Source organism: Hetaerina americana, unplaced genomic scaffold, assembly GCF_022747635.1.
Source record: "Hetaerina americana unplaced genomic scaffold, ioHetAmer1.1.p SCAF_118, whole genome shotgun sequence".
Classification (NCBI taxonomy): Eukaryota; Metazoa; Arthropoda; class Insecta; order Odonata; family Calopterygidae; genus Hetaerina; species Hetaerina americana.
Window position 1 is genome coordinate 155111 of NW_027286270.1, and position 20143 is coordinate 175253.

Sequence of the window (20143 nt, forward strand, 5' to 3'; positions counted from 1 at the left end):
AAGGGGTAAAAGGTAAAAAAGGATAATGAGGTAGGTAAAAGGGGTAGAAGGTAAAAAAGGAGAGGATAAGAAAGGTGAATACGAATACGCGTATTTCGGCCACAAAGTAGCCCTCTTCAGTGTACTGAAGAGTAATCGTCACTACAACACAAGTCGAAGTGAGAAAGGGTAAGGGCAATCCGAAGAATATATATTTCGTTTCAAACTCCTCTACCATCAGCCTCGTCCATTGGCTTTTGTCTTTTTCACCACACCCCCTCCTCCCCCACACATGTAACATTATATATATACACACATACAGGGATCGTCCGGAAAATAAGTGTACTGATTTTTTCCCGCCGCTCCAGGCGCGCCCAGCACCGCTCTGACGGGCTGCGATTGGAGGGGGGTGTGTTGGCAAGCGACGCTGAAAAAGGCAGTCGGCTCTGAGCTGTGGTGTAGTGAGGAGCTCTGTTAACGCGAACCTCCACGCTCGACCCACGTCACGGAACGCGATGCCGAAGTTTTTGGAGCAGCGTTATTCCATCAAATTTGCGGTAAAGCTTGGGAAATCGTCTACCGAAACTGTCGGTATGATTAACCAGGCTTACGGGGAGTCAGCCATGTCCAGAAGCATGATCTTTCGGTGGCACAAGATGTTCGTGGAGGGCAGAGAAGAGGTCGACGACGAACGACGAATATATATATATAATATCTGTATGTATATATATATATATATATTTTTTTTTTAAGGTAACCTACCGGTTAAGGTAGGTTTTTGATGGACCAAACTGCCAAAAAAATATTTTGTGACTCCTAACAAAACATAATCCAGCAACCTACTCTACATGAGGTCCCTCTTCATCTCTGAGTACTTTCTTCCTCCCTTCATCCCGTCCAACATCCCTATCCAGTTCCTGCCCTTTCCTCGTTTGCCTAACATACTCCCCTCTATTACAGTCATCAACATCCCACTGCCGATCAATACGCCCTTCATCCATTTTTCCTGCCTCAAGCATTTCCAGAAATTATAGAAAGGCATATAAAAAAAGGACACTCACAACTATTCCGAAACGCAGTAGGAAATCGTCACCCTCGAATATATAAACCATCAACATAGTAATCAACCCGAAGGTCAGTTAGGGAAGTGAAGTTCGAGTTCACCCAATACTAAGTCATAAACTAGTGTCAAATGCAAACATTAGCAGGGTAGGGAGGCGCAGTTCCTTTCCGTGCCGATTATGGTTTCCCAGGAAGATCTGGTCCCCGAATAATAACACGGCTAGGATGAAGCTGAGGGTAGGAGGGGGGGAGGGTGAGAGGAGGGGGGGAGGGTGAGAGGAGGGATGGAGGGAGGAATTCCCGGGCCCTCCGATCAGTGCATTATATAGCTAGCCCACGCGTCAGTAACCATCTTTGATCATTGGCAGACGACACTGTGGTACACAGAAATATAAGGACCCCAGCAGATTACAGGCTACTCTCCAAAGAATTAGACAGAATATCGGACTGGTGCAAGGAATTGCAATTAGAACTGATCAAACCCAAATGCACAGTTTTGTAATTTTGAAGCAATAAAAGCGTTGAGCCGGGCCTACTTATGGCAAAGAGAGTTCAGTGTTAACTAACGAAGGAGTACTTAAATATTTCGAGGCATTGCTAACAAAATTCCACCGTGGCCTCGATAAGAAGTCGAGCGCGCTGGGCCTTCTAGAGGAATTAGACCGGGAGCCGCTTGACACGCGAAGAAAACAAGCGAAAACCGAGACAAGCCTTTAGCATGGTTTTAATTATTACACAAAGGGAGTTATTATGCCCCCACACTCTTTGGGCAGGTTGGGGCACAAAGATAAGAGAAGGAAGAATGACTCCAGCAGAGATGGATATTAATATTCTTTTTTTATCGGACATTTAGGAATTATAACGGTAAAAATTAGAATTCATTGTTGTTACAAGCGGGAATTAGATTAAACCCTACATCTACATCTTGTGAATTCTGTGTATACATTTCCATGAATTAAAGGCATGAAAATGCGCATATTAGTTTCTTGTATACGCATTGGCCTGCGTGGAAGTTGAAATAAGTTTTGTGTGAACATATTCATCCGTGTGGCTGTGTATCAGATATATTTTTTGTTGGTATTGCATGTAGTCGCATGCTATTTTTACGGCTGGTGTCATAGGACCCCCCGCCACACACCCTTGCAACAGGTTGCATCCATTGTATATGTACGCATCTAAATAAATAACTCACGATTCACCAGAAAGGTGTGTGACACGGGGCGCAAATATTAAGTGGTATGAGCTAGGGATAAGGGAGGGCTACAGGTATAGGTGTTGATATAGAGCTTAAGTGCTCATCTGCATCTACAACTACAACGCAAGCCGTCGCAAGAAAGACGTGTGGCAGGGGGTATTAGATAACCAACCATTACTATTTTCACATACACGGCGGATGTAGATATACAAACTCGTACAAGCATGCGTGAACTTCTCTTTTCAGCGTTCCGCCCGAATATTTCTTTCTCAATTTTGTACCAACCAAAAGTTTTCTAATGTAGCTCCGGAGGTGTTTCCAACGTGTTCTTCACGCGTTAGTTCCAATGATAGTCGACTCGCAAGTACAGCACTTTTCTCGCCTTTTAATCCACCCCTTCGGTGCCCTCGGTGGACGGATAAGGCGGACTTTGCCAAATTTTGGCAAAAATCCATATACAGTTGAAGATCGAATACCACCGTAAGAACCCAGGGTACGGCCGATTCGTCCGCGGCCGCACGGAACACTCTCTTGGGAGCGATATAGCCAGCCCCCCCCCCTCTCCCCCCACGGGTTGATGATGGTGCTCCGGCGGCGGTGAGGAATGCGTGCAGCGGCCGCCGGCCAAACGGGTTCGAGCGAGGGACCCCCCCCCGCCCACCACCACCTCCCGATGGATGAGTTTCGCTGCCCTCCCCCCACGAGCCCCCAGGGCCCGCGCTTATTTCATGGGAGTCGTGAGAGCCACCACCCCCCCATCCCCACTCCCTCCTCGCCACGCATGGCCTGCCTCCGTTCCCTTTCGGTCGCCGCACACTTCCCACCATAGAAAGCCTCCGAGTGTAATTGTGCGGAGCAAGGGAAGGAAGTAACCCTTTCACTTGGCGGGGCGGGAGGGGAGCACGGCCGAGCTCACGTTTCAGTCGAAGCCTCCACCTTCGCTCTCGTGGGTTCGGGGCGGTCCATTATCGATCATCTGCCCGCGAAGCCATCCTGGGCGCTTGCTGATTGCCTCGTGTCCATCGTGGAACATACACATTAGGAGGGATCTGCCCTTGAGAAACTTGCCTTCGCTGGTTCACGGAAAACACACGGAGAGCGTGAAGGAGATGTTGTGATACCGCATACACCATATACCTCGGATCCATCAGAGATGAATTATCATCGTAAAAATGTTGGCAGACTCTTAAAATTTCACCAATTACAATCCCATATTATATTGACATCAATTTCATTCAAAACAATAGAGCATATTAAGGCTAGTTTCCGCTGGAATGTGCGTTTATGAATTTACACGTCTTTTCGGCTTTTAGAGTGAATGGTTTTTCCTTTTTCCTAACCATTTAAACACCCTTTCTCTCCTTTACCCTGACCGACCCCACAGGGTGCTCGGACCCTTGAGACACACCACACACGACACGGGGTTGTTCATGTAGATGTAACGTTATGAAATTTCTCGACAGCAGGAAGATATTAAACCATAAATAGCAAGGATTTAGGAAGATCAGATTTTACGAAACCCAATTGAGCCTTTTTATTCACGATATACATAATTCGGGAGAAAACAAGAAAAAAATGCACGCGTCGTTTTTGGATTTCGAAAAAGCCCTCGATAAAAACCCTCACAATAAACTGAAACACCAACTTAAACGCCTTGGCACCTTGATAAGAAAATGAGAAATTGGATTGGACACTTCATTGGACTTCTTGGCACATCGCACACAAATAGGCGCCATAGATGGGATGCACTGGACGGAGATGGATACAACTTGGAGCGTACCTCAGGGAAATGGGATGTAATTCTCAAAATGTATCAATTACTTAATATACTTAACACTTTCAGGCTCCGCTTCGAGGAATTGTTTGATGTCCGTATTAAAAGAGTCTGTCATTTTCCACACACTTTATTACCGAAATACAGCATGGGGAAAATAACAAACTCTATAAATGACTTTAATAATTGTCTTTAATGGCGCTAGTAGCAATCTCAGTTTGTCTGCTGACGACACGGTGGCATACGGGGAAGTAGGGGGCCCATCAGATTGCGAGCAACTCTCCAGAGACTTAGACACACTATTGGATTGGAGCAAGGAACGGGGATTGGCACTGAACGCAAGCAAATGTGCAGTATTGAAATGTTCGGGCAAAAGAAGTGACGATCAGGACATAAATTATTCAATCGAGGGTTCAGTGGGAACCACTAAAGGACAAAGGGTACATATTTCGGGATAGTCCTAACACCACGCCTTAGGTTCTCATCCCAGAAGAATTACTTAAGCGCTTTTTGAACTCTGGTAATACAGAATTACATTTATTGGCAGGATTTTTAAAGTCAGCTTTATGATAGAAACACATTTTTCGCTTTTGTTTGCTAATCTTTTTTTAATTCTACATCACAGTTGATATGGACGTACTTATGGTCGCTGAATTCCTCGTCATTAGCTACACTGAGAATACGTTCGGCTGTGTTCTTAAGAAATAGGTCTCATTTGTTTTTTACACAGGTTGGCATGCGCACTACCTGATAAAGGGAGTTCTCGATTGATAAACTGGCTAAAGCACTCGGCCGGACATTAAGGGATCCGGGTTCGAATCCCGGGCAACCCAATCACCACCTTTAAACAGAGAGAATATCTTGGACGACCTTCGTTCAGGCACGGAAATCACTCGCTTAAAAATGGCAATTGTGACAACACTATACCAAATGGATATGCAATTTACATTATGCAAATTACTCTGATTTATGAATTAAAATATCGTAAAATAGATAAGTTGATAACGATGTGATTATTTGGAAAAAGGACTTTCTCCTATTGTTCGTTACTCTTCTCCGAGGATGTAACTTATAGCTTCAGGAAAAAGTTAAGCCTGGTGGACCCTGGAATCGAAATGCAGTCTGAAAATATTCGATGCGATCCAAACGTTTATCTAGCAATGGAAGCTGCTCTCTACTATACATTGACGAGAGATCAAGAGGTATCCGTAACATACGGAGAAATATTGGTTGGCTATTGAATGTGCTTTTGGCGATGACGGCCAAAATGTCACCTTTTTTTCGATTGATACCCTACATACATGACCAAAAGATTATGATAAGAGTCTGTATTAGGACAGATTGATGCAAACACAGATTTGTAAATCTAAAACGAACGCGCCTACCGCCGGGAAGTACGTTTACGGTTTCTGCAAACAGCCGAGACCGTAAACTAGATTGACCTAAGGTTTGTTTGAAGGGGGGAGAGGTAAAAAATAGTGACAAGTAAGGGGAAGATATGGAACACCCTCTAGGTCACTTGGGTGTGTTTAGGAAACAGTGACCCACGTGTACTTCAACCACACAAAAACGATGCACAATTAATGAAAAGGAAGCAAACTTACAACTACTCGATCACTGGGGTGCGTTAAGGAATAGCAGGCCCACTCGTGCATTGCATTCACTCAAACACACACTCAGGGTTTGCAAGGATGTCTCCGGCGCAAGGGGCCCGTTGTATTCACAAAGGAATGAAAAACAAATTGAAATAAAAATCAAAAAAGCAAAAGGCCCGAGGTCATGTTTGCAATCACTGAATCACTCAAGGGTGTGTTAGACCTTTGTGAATCGCACACACTCACTCGCTCAGGGTTTACAAGGATTCCTTCTATGCCAGGGACCCGTAAAATCACACAGATGCATACAAAATAATAAAACGGATGCAAGTACGCTTTCGCTCATTCCCTCAATCATTTGGGTGCGTTCGGAAACTGGGACCTTTGCGAATCACAAATACTCACACTTTTAGGGTTTACAAGGATTTCTCCTACGCCGTTGACCCGTCAATCACCCAGAAATTACAAAACGAAACACAAAAGACTTATGGTAACGCTCAATCACTTAATCGTTTGGGTCCATCACAGGGGTTAGTCATCACCAACACTTGGTTTAGGCCCCACAAAAGGCGTAGGTATATACGAGGGTCATCCGGAAAGTAGTACCCGTTCGTGAAATAAAGACACAAAAGTAAATATTAACAAACATAAAAAATTTTATTTGAAAGAGGATACTTTAAACTACTTCTCAACATAATCTCCAAGCAAATTAAGGCATTTGTCATAACGTGTGACAAGTTTCTGTATTCCTGCTGCATAGTCCTTCGCCGCCAGCTCATTGAGATACGCGAGGGACCCATCTTGCACAAATTTTTGCATAATGCAGATGGTGTTTAACAATTTCATGAACAATTGTTCGAGAAACATTGGGAAAATGCTCACAGATGTCATCAATTGTGACGCGCCGATCGTTCCTCACGAATTCGTCAACTGAGCTCACCAGTTGGTCTGTAATGACAGACGGTCTCCCCGAACGCTCATCGTCGTGTGTGTTCCCCCTCCCCATGTTGAAGTTGCGACACCACCGCCGAACAGACGACTCGTCCATTACATTGTCTCCATACACCTCCTTTAATTGGCGATGAATATCATAAATCATGGGCGAACGTTTCTTGCATTGAGGAATTTAATCACTGCCCTCACTTCACAACTGGCGGCGTTCTCAATTTTTTTAAACATTGTAAACAATCACAGAAACAACACAGGCAATGCTAGCGTCACGCAACTTGGCTCAGAGAAGGCAGACAAGCCACTGAAGCTATCTGACCTCGTCCAGCGGCTACTCGCGTCGTCAGCACTTCATGCGGCACGAACGGGTACTACTTTCCGGATGACCCTCGTACATGGTAAATGTCAGGTGACTCAGAAATGTATCAGTTAGATTCTATTATGATTAGGCACAGATTTAGGAACAGCGTGATCAATGCGCGGATATTCCCGGGAGCGGGTGCTGACTCTGATCACAAATGAGTAATTATAAACCAGGGAAGGCGGCGGGACTCAGCTCCTCTTCATATTCAACTGCTGCCAAGTGCACAAAGGAGTTTAAGTTTGGTCGGTAAAGCGTCGATGACTGTTTGCGCAGGGGTCGGCCGCCACCCTGATATTATTGCAGAAGTGCATAAAATGATCACGGAGGATCGCCGAATGAAAGTGCGAGACATTGCTGAAGCTGTAGCGATGTCATCTGAACGGGCATATTATATTTTAACAGTGGAACTGGATATGAGAAAATTATCTGCTAGATGGGTGACGCGACTCTTGACACGGAATTACAAACGCATCAGAATGGAAATTTCCGAACAATGTTTGACCCTTAATATAATACAATAGCACCCCTCGTCTCGCAAAGAAAACAAAATTTTGTTGTGATGGTATGAGGGAAAAGAAATTCCACGACAGTGAACAAACACAACCTCTCCTTTGTTGGGGAACACTAAAGACAAGATCGACACAGTCAATAAATCAGGAATTCACAACATATCTTGTTCCCCATGCGATGTTTCCTGCGTGGGACAACACGTAGAAACATTAAAACGAGATTCAAGGAACACAAGGCCCATTTAAAATGTAACAGGCCGGGGAAATCTAGCATTGCTCAACACTTACATTTCGCAGGACATGAAACATAACAAAACAATCTTTATCTCATTAAACAAACAACCAATTACTTACTTGACGCTTATGGGTCTCTGAAATTTTGGGGCTTTTAAAGGAACAAGATGTTGTGACGAAATACCGTACATACAATGTCACAGTCATTCGTAGTCGTGCGCGAGGCGCCACAGTCCACGAGGTTAAAGCCAACTTTAAACACTTATGGTGTTTTCACTTTGACAAATTCCAAAGAAACTGCGGGAGATGCCGCAACAGTAACTTTTAACGGAGTCATCCATGTGCATTTCAATGCAACAATTTCAGAGTGTAAAAATCATTCGCCTTGACTGGGACGGGCTAAAGCACTCGACCGCTTATGGGTCTCTTTATCCACAAATTTAAAACGAACGTTATTAATGGCAACAAAGCACCGACTCAATACTCATCCCTTTTCTTTATTTTAAAATAATTATTTCAATTTCTCCAACTGTCATTTTTTTTAATGTTCCCCTCTTGAATCACCTCACTCCCTTTCACCCCCCCCCCACTGCAACGCTTCCCCCCCTCTACCGTCATTGGCTCCTTTAATTTTGCTCTAACCGCCTCCCTTAATCCCCCCCCCCTAAATTCACCTCATTTTTCCTATGTCCCCCCCTCTCTTTACCGTCATTGGTTCCTCCAATTCTTGCCTTTAACAGTCACGAATAGTGACTGTTTACGGGAATAAATATTATGTTCATAAACCCTGGTATCCTCGACGGAGTCCCTTGAACCCTGTCAATGATCCCAATTGGGGTTGAGTGTTTGTGTCTGTAGTTGGTCACTGGCGAGGAAGTAACATTCCCGCCAACAAGTAGAGAACGGTATTCTGGTTGATAGGCTGCGTTTGGTTACTGTCGTGGATTTCTTTTCCCGCAAACCATCACAACAAAATTTGTTTTCACTGCCGGACTATTGATGCTAACTTATTACGGCTTCAGGAGTTTTATTTTCACATATTATATATAATAATAATATTTCCACATCCTTTCCTTCATCTATTGCGTCACCGATATATTGGCTGAATCCCAAAAGCTGCGTTTCACACGAGTATCCCGTTCTAAACCCATGTTGGTGTTTGAATAGCAATCTATCTCCTGTCCACCATTCCCGAATGTAGTCAGCGATTCTTTTTTCCATTATTTTGCAAACAGCTGAGGTTATGCTTACCGATCTATAATTGTTGGCAATTGTTTTATCCCCTTTGTTGAAAATTGGTGTAATATTTGCTTTTTTCCAATCATCGGGCAAGACATCATTATTTAAAGTTACTTTGAACAGATGACACAGGTACAAAGCTATTACGGTATCACCCAGTTTTAGAATGTCAATTGAGATATTGTCCGGTCCCACTGACTTATTTTTCCTCATCTTCCTATTTTTTTCACAAAATACGAGTCCTCAACGATAATACCGTTTGTCGAGGGCAGTGAGCTATTTGGTGCTGTTATGCTGATGAAGTTCTCTGTCATTTCTGAGCTATTTAGGCAAGCCTGATTTTCCTTTTTGTTTTCTATTTCCCGAAAAACATACGTAAAGCAACTGTTGAACATATTTGCTATTTCTACAGTGTCTGTTACAATGCCATTTTCCTTAGTTTTTAATAAATTCACGCGTTCCCTGCTATCTTTCCTCGTTCTCATGTATCTATAAAATTTCCCAAATAAGAATCTTTGCTGATGACTGCATTATATACAGACGGATAGAGCATGTACATGACCGCGTAATACTACAAAATGACATCGATCGCCTTGGTGACTGGGTTACAAATGATAATATGGGCATTAATATACGTAAAAGTAAGTATATAAATTTTTCAAATAAAAAGAATGCAGAAAAGGAAATTTACACCCTCTTTGGAGAAAGAATCCCATGTACCAGTCAATGCAAATATTTAGGCATTTATTTAACTAGGGATCTTGGGTGGGGAGTCCAAGTAGGTAATTTGACACGGAAGGCATTTAAAGTATTGCATTGGGTGATGAGAAATTAAAAAGGAAGTCGCGTAGCCACAAAAGAAAAAGCATATAGGGTACTGGTTATCCATATCCTAGAATACTCGTCCATAGTATGGGATCCATATGAGGTGGGACATATTAAAAAGATAGAAAAAGTTAAAAGAAAGGCAGCAAGATATGCACTCGGAAGGTACAAAAGAACAGATAGTGTCACAGAAATGTTAGGTATACTGAAATGGGAGAGTTTGAAAAATAGAAGAAAAAGGAGTAGGTTAGGCGCGATGCATAGAATTGTTAAAAAGGACGAAGTGTGGGAAGATTTATGGAAAGAGATAGAAAAGCCTAACTTTAAGGGAAAAAACGACCATAGTTTCAAAATAAAAATAAGGACGCAAAAAACAAATAAGAAAATATACTCTTTTGTAAATAGAGCTATAATTGATTGGAATCAGCTGGCTGGAGGTTTGTTTGAGCCCTTTCCATCCAATTTTAGGAGTTTTAAGTATAAATGTAAAGCCACGGGGTAATAAACTTAATTGTAGTTATTAAAATATTGTTTGTATGTGATATTGACGGTATTTTTTAAGTGATGTGGACCAACTACAGCAAAAGATACACGAAAAAAGGCCAGGTTTGGCATAGAAGATAGACATTTTTCATCAAGACAATGCACGCCCGCACACAAGTGCCGTTGCCATGGCAAACATACGTGACCTAAGATCCGGATTGTTGCCACACCCGCCTTATTCGTCTGATTTGGCTGCATTAGATTTCCATCTCTTCCCCAAACTCAACATTTTCCTCGGGGTACGGAGATTCTCTTCAAACAAAGGACTAACAGCCGAAGTAGACGAGTATTTATGGAGGCCTCGAGGAATCTAATTTTCGAGATGGGATCAAGACATCGGGACATTGCTGGACCAAGTGCATTAGTGTAGAGGGAGATTTGAAAACAGGGACATTGAAAAATAAAAAAAAGTTTCTCTGAAGTAAATCGTTCATTTTTATTCCATTCCGAACACTTTTCAAATTCCCTTCGTATGTCAATAAAGGGATATCAAAAGCCGTCAAAGAACCTGTAGGAACTGTTAATGGGGAAAGGGCAAGGAAGCCATGGAATACAGACGTGTTAATTAGAACAGTAATTGAGAGTAGGAAGGGGAATAATGTAAACACACAGTTAGATAGAAGTATGAAGAAGTTTGTAGAGGAAGGGTGAAATTGTTGCGCCGTACTGGAAGGTGAAACTACTGTCGCGAAGCATAAGGGAAAATCTTTGTTGGCAATTATAGATAGAGGGGAGAATGTTGGGCGAACGAGGAAGGGGAAGGAATAGGATAGGGATGTTGAATAGGATGAAGGAAATACACAGAGACGAAGAGAATGTGAAGTAGGATGTTGGGTTTTGTTTCTTTGGAAGAGAGAAGAGAATTGCTCGCATTCAAAATCTACGTTGGCCGGCATATTAATTTTAATAATATAGGCAATCACATCAATAAATTCACTTCAGTGACAACAATAATTAAACTGTGTCATTCTCTTAACATGGTGATAAGCTAATCGCAACGGCATCAGCAAACATCTCTGGGGAAATAAAAACTAACAACTATTCTGTGAGATGGACTTTCAGTGTCCTAAATTATCAATGAATGAAAACACGAAATAGGTCTATACCCTCACGGCAAACCAGGGAGTTAAGCATTCCCATTCTTGTGCCCACTAGGTCATGCTTGATATTGGGTGAAATCCAACCGCATATCGATTTTTGAGTGAGAAACACCTTCCGTTATTTTTCAATCGAACTAGAAAGGTTTGCACTGCGAATACTCGAATACACACTGCGGTTTTTAATGTAAATTCATTTTCGACTTTTTGAAAAATGCGGACCTGACTATATGTCGTAAGTTCAACCTAGCGCTATATCATCTTTGTCCAAATGATTCTCTTTGCAACTGTAGAATCATTTCTGCGACGCTTTTCGTTTTGTCAAAACTCGACACAATACCCTACGACCTGTTTCAAGGGCGTGTGTTTGGTGGTAATAACCGCATTAGTCATATTAGCACAATGCACAGGGATATTGGCAACCGGCGAGGTTAGACTAATGAACTTGAGGATATTAAGGAGTGGTGCAATATGTGGATATTGGAATAAATCTTTAAAATATTTTGTAATAAACTATTAGAAACGAAATTGTTCTCCACAAACTGCTTACAGCATTAATACTAGCGAACAAACAAATGTAGAAACTATTAAATATCTAGGCATCACTCTTGCCCATGTTTTTTCATGGAAAAATCATATTAGACGCATTTGTGGGGAAGCGAACCGAAACTTAGGATTCCCAAAGAGAGTATACGTACGTATTGGGGAAATGCGATGAGAAAGTGATAGGGCGATGTTCCTTCTTTCCTGTTAGACCTCACCTGGAGTCTGGGATCCTCAAGACGGAGGCCTGATAAAAGAGTTAGATCGCGTGCAGCGTAGGGCAAGGAGATTTTCAAAGGAGGAGTATATGGCAAACAGAGCAGGGTGACAAAATTGTTGAAAGTTTTGGGGTGGGATCCCCCCTCGATAAACGAAGATTAATTCTTATGAAGCTGTCGGAAGTTTGTCTCACAAAGATCTTGAATATTATTTCCCCGAGTTGGTGTTGATGACATTTTGGCACGTCCGCCATATTCTTCCGATCTCGCCTCAAGCGACTGTTTCATATTCTCAAAACTTAAAAAACTATTGCGGAGTCGGAGATTAGAGAATACAAATGACATTATGAAAGAGGTGGAACATTTGTTTCCGACACAATCTGATGAGTTCTACAGGTACAATGAAGTCCTTCGAAAGGTCACGAAAACGCTGGGAGAAGTGTGTAACTCTGGATGGGGAACTTTTAGAGAGGTGAATAACTGATTGAAGCACTTTTCCACTTGATAAACTTTTTTATTTTACGACCGGGTTTCGATGTATTACGTCATCAACCTCATGATGATATAATACATCGAAACCCGGTCGTTAAATAAAAAATTTTATCAAGTGGAAAAGTGCTTCAATCAGTTATTCATTATGTTCGACTTCCACCACATCACGCCTGAAGCTACTCAATTTATTTTAGAGAGGTCTTAGGAAGAGAAAATAAACATTAAGTTTCAATCTCTATTACGTTTAGTAATAATTAAAACTTTACGATATCCCTTGGTACACAAATCTCTCGACAAACTTACACACTCGGGGGTAGCCAGATGAACGTTGCAGACAATGTAAAGTACTTAGAAATAATTAAGCCCTAATTTTGTAAAAAGTAACCGACGTCCCTCAGGGTAGCGTCGTAGGCCCTTCACTCTTTTTTATTTGACTTAATGATATCATCTCAAAAGTAAAAAGCAACAATATTGTTTGCGGATCACACTATTCTACGGGGAAATAGTGAACGATATATATCGTCAACTACTAAACAATGACTCAAACAACATTCAACAATTCTGAAAAGAATGGGGTTTTGATTAAAATGCTAAAAAAAAGTATGCTATCAACTTCTAAAAAAATAAAAAAAACACCAGCAGACTTGACCGACTTACAAACTCGGAGGAGTTCGAATAAACGTTACAGATCACGTCAAATACTTGGGTGTCACCATCGCATCCAACTTTACATGGGGAAATTACATACGATTAACGGAGGAGCTCTAAAGTAACTGGAATTCGTCAAACGTACAATGGGAAAATGTGGCAATGAGAAAGTGAGGTAGACGTGCTTTTCTTTTTCATTAAGGCCCCAAGTAGTGTATTCGGCGACCATATGGAATCTACCTCAAAACACTAACCACAACATTGAAAACGTTACAGAGAGAACGCCAGATTTGTAGGATAAAACAAACAAAAGCTACAAAACACGAACGTAAAAACACAAAGCGTCACACAGTTAAAAGAAGATCAGGGATGGGAAGCCGTAGATATGCGAGATTAAAACTATTGTAAAGATACCAATCGTGTTGTTCCGAATCCTATCTAAATCTCCAAATTACCCAGAAAGCCTCCGCAGGGGCGCGTGGCGGGAGGTGTCAGGACACCACCCGCAAATTAGAGTTCAACTACATGCAAAACAAACAATTTACATGCTAATGCACACCCACACAGACTAACATATTCATGAAAAACTTATTTTAACTTATAAAATGCAAATACACATAAAAGGAATTAATGAACATACATACAGAAGAACAATGAATACAGCACATACACCTATCAACGCAGTAGATATTTCCGCAGCGTTTAATCTTGATCTCGCTTGTAATAGGATTGTTTCTGCTACGGCTGCGATTTTTTACAAACGTATTATGATTCCCGATTGTCCGAGGAAAGAACAAGTAATCCCTGCCGGCGCTGCAGCCTACTTCCCTGTAATGTCTGTAGTTGGTCCATGACCATCCAAAACCTTACATAAACGGTAGAATACCTAATGATAATAATGCATACATCATACATGTATTACTCTTATTTCTCTGTAATAATAATCGAGCGATGTGCAGGCGGTGGAGCAAGGAGACGTGGGCGGGGGGGGGGGAGGAAGGGAGAGGCGGGGATTGATCAAACGGTCATCGGCGGGCAGAATAGTGGCTTTTCCCCGCGAAGGTGGTGCGAGGGGAAGATCCACACGAATTAGAGAACCGCCGGCCAGCCAGCACCCCCCCCCCCAGTCCCTTCCCACTCTTCACTCGCGTTCAACTCCCCATTCCCCGAATGTTCAGCCCCGAGTGGAACCCCACCAACTTCAATTAAACCGTTCAAAGAGCGGGAGGGATCCGAGAAAATCTCGTCCCTGCAATGGTATCCAGGCAGTGACTGTGTTTTCGCCTCTCCTCTGGACTCGAGGAAGTGCGCAAGGGGAGGGGGCGATGGCGACCCGCGGTCGTCTCGACCAGTTTGGCGTTGCCCTCCGATCCTCTCGGGCAAGGAGGATTAGCGAGAGGTGCCCTCCTGCCTCGCTCACATCGCTAACGTCCCCCCTTCCAGGATAAGAGACGGGGCATTTTGAGACACAGACAATGAATAAGTCAATTGAATTATGAAAATAGGGAGAACAGTAATTCACAGGATATTAATTTTACTTTAATGCAAAAGGTGCCCGCTCTTGAGGGGGTTTAGAGTTTGATTCACTCCGGACGACAGGTGAAACACCCAAAAGTTGATCCCTTGAAAAATTAGTGAACGTTAGTTCCCTTCTTACTAACAACGAAGGACACTGAAAGATGCGAGGAATTCATAGAATTACCGACATGAAAAATAAATTATGTACAAAATGGCAGTGAATGGAAACCTCCACAGTATTAATATTTTATGAGAATTACAATGACGTGTCATATAAGAAGTTTCCTGTAATTCACGTTCATTTCAATTCAAAGTTTAACGTCATGCTAAATTCCGAAGTTAATATCATGCCCAAGTGTGAACTGCAACTTTATACCTATCTATCTTTTATGGAGATACCTAAATTTATTCTGCAAATTTGCAGTTGAAAATGTTAGTTGGCAGTATACCCCTCAAAAGTCGGAGGCTGGTGGTCAAGTGGCTATAGCGCCGCACTACTGACCGGGGGGGAGGGGGGAGGTTAGATTCTGAGTGGCGTCTTTGATGACACCAACATCTTCACCCAAACCGTGTGTGACCAGACCTCCCTCTGGGATAGCGCAGGCGGCACACACGGAACTATGAACCCTCTTACTACCCTGTTTAGGTGCGAATTTCACCTGCCCTCTGGTGCTCAGTGCACAAAGTGAACACAAGGTGCCCTCACCTATGGCGCAATGCCGGCTAATTTTTATGGTTGTTCGGAGATTGAGACGGGGTTTCCAAATATTCATTTTCACTCTATTTTATGACTCCAGTTGGCTTCATTGAATTTTACCAAACGGATTCAGAGAAGGTGTTTACTCAAAGAAAATAAACGCAGATTAGACGCCGGCTATCCGAATTCTTCCTCTTATGCGAGGGGAGGAGGGTAGGCGCGGGCATGTCATTTGCATAATTAGTACCTCTCCGGCGGGAGTCGGCCCGGGTCGGAAGGCAAGGCGTGAGAGGCGCGGTGCTCGTGCGCCGAGGCGAGGGGGGCCGCCACCCCCCGTTCGGTTGCGTGGCGCTCAGCCTCCCTCCCCCCCGCCAGCCGAAGAAGAAAGCAGCGAGGCGGAGAGTAAGCGCGCGATCCGAGCCGCGCCTCTCTCCTCCCCCTACGTATCCCCGGCGTCGTCGCCTCTCCGAGGTAGTTCCCGTCCCCGGGGCGGAGGCGCCCCAGGGACGGGGGGAGTGCGGCGCCGAGGGTCTCGGACCCTCATTGAGGAAGCGGTGTGCGGGAGAGGGGTGCCGGGCGTTGAGGGGAGGCAACAATACGGCGAAGACGAGATAGCGAACGTTAAGGAGCGTAAAAGGTATGGCGGGTGGGGGGTGGCTATTCTTGGCGCAAGCCGACGAGGGGGCAGTAATGGTATGCAGCAGCCCTCGAGGCGGAGATACCGGCAGTAAATACGGGCGCTCTCTCGCCGGGGGATGGAGAACCCTGGCACTGCTAGACACGCTTAGTTGGAGGGAGGAGGGGGATGGTAACGGAGGAGAAGAGGATCTCGTGAGGGTGGCCCGCCAGGGTCGGTCGTCAGTGTGGGTGGGGGAAGAGGCTGTTTATCATTCCCTTTTTCCACGTCCCGTCAAATCCATCGTGTTCCACGAACAACACACCTCACCCTCGAAAGCAAGTCTCATCCTCCTCCCACGCCCGCCCACCCTCATTCCCCTTCCTCCCCGCCTCCTCAGGCCCCCTTCCTCCCCTCGAGCACCGCCCCGCATCCGCCAACAAAAGGAAGAGGCGAGGCGGCACGAGGGACAGTGCCTTCCTCTTCTCCTTCGGCGCACGCGCTTCCTCGTCCCTTCGCTGCCCGACGACGCCAGCCAGCGAGAGACTTGAACGTCCGAGACGCCCGTCGGAGACTTCAACGCCCGCAACGCCAGGACCGAGCACCGCGCGACAACATCCACCCAAGATGCACGCCTCCACGATAGTAGCGGCGCTGCTGCTATCCTGCACACTCTGCTCCGTCGGGGGTGAGTCTGAGCCCTCCTCCACTTCCCACCACCACCACGCTGTGCACTGCACGCCCCATTCCCTCTCTCGTTCTTCCCTCCCGGACCAAAGACTTCATTTCATCCTGAATGCACGACCAGTATCGGAGCTGGATTGCACGTGCCACGGCGGCCCATTCCTTTTCATTCCGGAAATAGGAAACCCGGGACGAACCTCAAAGAGAAAACCCAATGCCGATTATACGAGCGGGGTTCGAACCCTCGGCCTTAGGGGTTATCGGCGACAGTGCCATTCTCGATGGAAAGCAACTCATTTTAGTTCGTCACGGCATTTCCCCATACAAAAAATTCACGTTGAGAGTACATCATCTTCATTTCTTCTTTCTGTGTTAGCTGATATAAATTTGAACGCTGGTTCGTTTGTTACATAAAAGCATAATTCTCATTTCCGAGCATACATGTCGCGCCCACTTAACATCACGTTTGGTTATTAACGAGCATTCAACAGCGGCGAAGAATAGTAGTAATCAAAATTTCTGAATTCTGAAATTTCGGTTAATAGAAATAATGTTTCGTAGAACCATCGTTATAATTTGATTGAAAGTAAAAAGCAGCTCGTAAAAAGTTGAAGATGAACTTTTTTACCTTAAAATAAACAAGCAATAACATCCTAGTAAACTATTTCTCCATTAATAGGTAAAGGTGTACTACGGAACGTTCTCAGTTTGAGTTAAGTTGATTGCTCTCAGTATTATCGTTGGACGCGTTGCGAGGAGCAGCATCGCCTGCTCAATCCAGTCTTAAAAGAAACAGCACAGTCAACGACTACGTCGCGGAAATTCGTGACGCGAGTGGGGGTGAAACGAGAGTGGAAAGATTTTTTGGAAACAATTCCCACTATGCGAGTATGTATATACTTATACTTGAAAATTAGGCGAATTTACGGGAAAGCATTTCCGCCAAACTATTTCGTATTTGCATTGTAACTATATTAAAGATTTTTGTCAAAAATTTGTGGTAAAGCATTTTATCAGTTCTAGCGAAAGAAAGTATTATTAAATATATTAATAGAATTTTTTCATGCTGGAATACTGCGAAAATAATTATTGATTATGGCTCATTTATTGTAGACAGTTAAATAAATGAAATCAATAAGACAAAAAACCCCTTGGGCGAACATTTGGAGACGCTGATCCCTCGGGGAATTCTCAAAATATATCACAACTTCTAAATTTGCCGGAAGTCACACTTCCGTAGCAAATGGCAAAGGTTCGCATGCATATTCGAAGTACGTACGAATAGAAGGACGCTCAGAGATACAAAATTAATATCGCCTACCCTCTCCTCTACATTTTCATCCGCTTACCGAAGTCCACTTTCACGCGCGAACTTGAAATGCTCAAATTCAAATAGCCACCTCCTTTTCATCCAATCCATTTGCAAACATAAACCAGTACCTACGCTCATGGATGCTATTCATCGGCCATCGACTGCTCCGCAGCCCGGTTTTCACAGAGGTCCGCCCTGCCCCCACCGACATTCGTGCGGGCCTTCGGGGAGAGTGATTTACGCTTCTTTGTCGTCCAAAATTCATAAGCACCTCTCTCGTCTTGTGTGGAACATTCTCTTTCATTCGAAAAAGAGGAAACGGGCTAAATTTAAACCCAGTATGCGCGATATCACTGAGACCTGGGTCGAGAGAAAAGTGAGTCTACTGCCGTACGAGCCAGAGCACTCTTGTGACAGTCGCATGGGAGACTGGGACAACAGTCGTCTCTCCCCTCATTTGGGTGGATGTGGAAACAAATGCAAAGACTTTTCCACGGCGAAAGATTACAATCTTCTAAATCTCCGCTATTTCGTCCCTCGATTTCCGGCCGAGTGATTTAGCCAGTTAAGATACCGTGGCGTCTTCATATCACGTTCAGCACGTATGATTTTTTTCAGTAGAGAACATTTCTCGCACTTGCGTCCGCGCCATCAGGCAACTATGGTAAATGTACTTCTGGGGTATTTGCCGCATTGCTTTTGATTTTTTAACCTTGGGAGGGTTAATTGAAAGAATGGAAGGCGGCAGCAACAAGGGTTTGCCGCACGTAAACTGCTCTTCGGGGTCGCTAAACCTTGGAAACGTAGTGATCGTGGATTGCCCGTTATGGAGGAACAAGAACTAACGCAGTGTGTTGTAATCTCATTCCCTTCCTACGATATGCAACGCAGCGATCGGTGTGGTGCAGGATTCTGTCCATTATATAACAATTATTATAATTCTGTATTAATTCTGGACAAACATTATTTCAATTCCTCCAGATTTAATTCCACCGCTCCAATTGACAAACGGTTCCAAGCATTCCATCATGTATGATATAGACAATGAGTCGCCAAGTCAAAGAGATCGCAATGATCTCCGCTTTCAGACGAGGAGTGTTCTTCCCCGCGGGGGGGATCGTACGTCAACACAGAAACAATTAAAGTAAACTTCGGCCTTTGAGGCCACGACACGCCAAGGGAACGCAATTCAAAATCGATAGAAGTGAGAAAACTAACTGTGATTCCAATAAAATTGAATCTAGATGACCAACAACTGTGATGATGAGCCATGATACCGAGCGCTAATCGGTGTTTGGGTGCAGAGCCTGTCCACCCTCTGCGGCGCCGTCGCCAACCACGTGATCGCCCTCGCGCGGTGCATCTAGACCATGCTCACGCTTCTCTCTACCCTCCGACGTCCATATGAATAATTTTAAGCAACCAATATTTCGAAGGTCGACAACTATCTTGTTGGCTACGATATCGTGATATTGTCCACACGAACTTCCGTCTATTTGGGAAATATCGTGGACGCAAAAGTGTAAACGTTAGCCCACCACGTTACGAGAATTTAGATGCTGTCATTGTAATTGTCACATATGACCGTAATTTCTATGGAATAAATGGGCAATATAATAAACTTGCAATACAGAAGATATTCGATATGGAACATAGATGATATTGCACGATATACCCGACATTTATCACCATGTTGATATGTCGCCGCCACTTAGATATTTATTTTATGCCGATGGAGAATAGCACGAACATGACAAGGGCCCCAAGGACTTGAAGCCATCTCGAAGAGTTTTCGACAACGGAACCACATGGGGGGTCCTTCGAGATATTATTATTATTATTATGAAAGGAAATTGTCACAAATTGGCAGTTTTCCAAGTGGTATTCGATGTATATTCATGCGTATAATTTCACACATATACTTGCACATGCAATTATCATAAAAACGTATTGTATATTTTCTTGAACACATTAACATTGTTAGGAAAGGAATCGAATAGTTCTACAGGTGGACAGTTCCAGTCTACGGTTGTTTTGTTGAGAAATTAAAC

At 43.8% G+C, this 20143-nt stretch overlaps 2 protein-coding genes across 5 annotated transcripts in view; one reads left to right on the top strand and one right to left on the bottom strand.

The window, feature by feature from the left end:
- LOC139685587 (cytosolic carboxypeptidase 1-like) overlaps nucleotides 1-20143 on the bottom strand; it is a 230970-nt gene that overhangs the window by 72281 nt on the left and 138546 nt on the right. The window lies entirely within an intron of this gene.
- Nucleotides 16601-20143, top strand: part of nw (narrow) — a 28354-nt gene continuing 24811 nt past the window's right edge. For both annotated transcript variants that reach the window (XM_071582530.1, XM_071582531.1), the window contains exon 1: nucleotides 16601-16784. In XM_071582530.1, coding sequence (XP_071438631.1) covers nucleotides 16724-16784 — 61 coding nt within the window. In that variant the 5' untranslated portion in view covers nucleotides 16601-16723. The remainder of the gene's footprint in view (nucleotides 16785-20143) is intronic.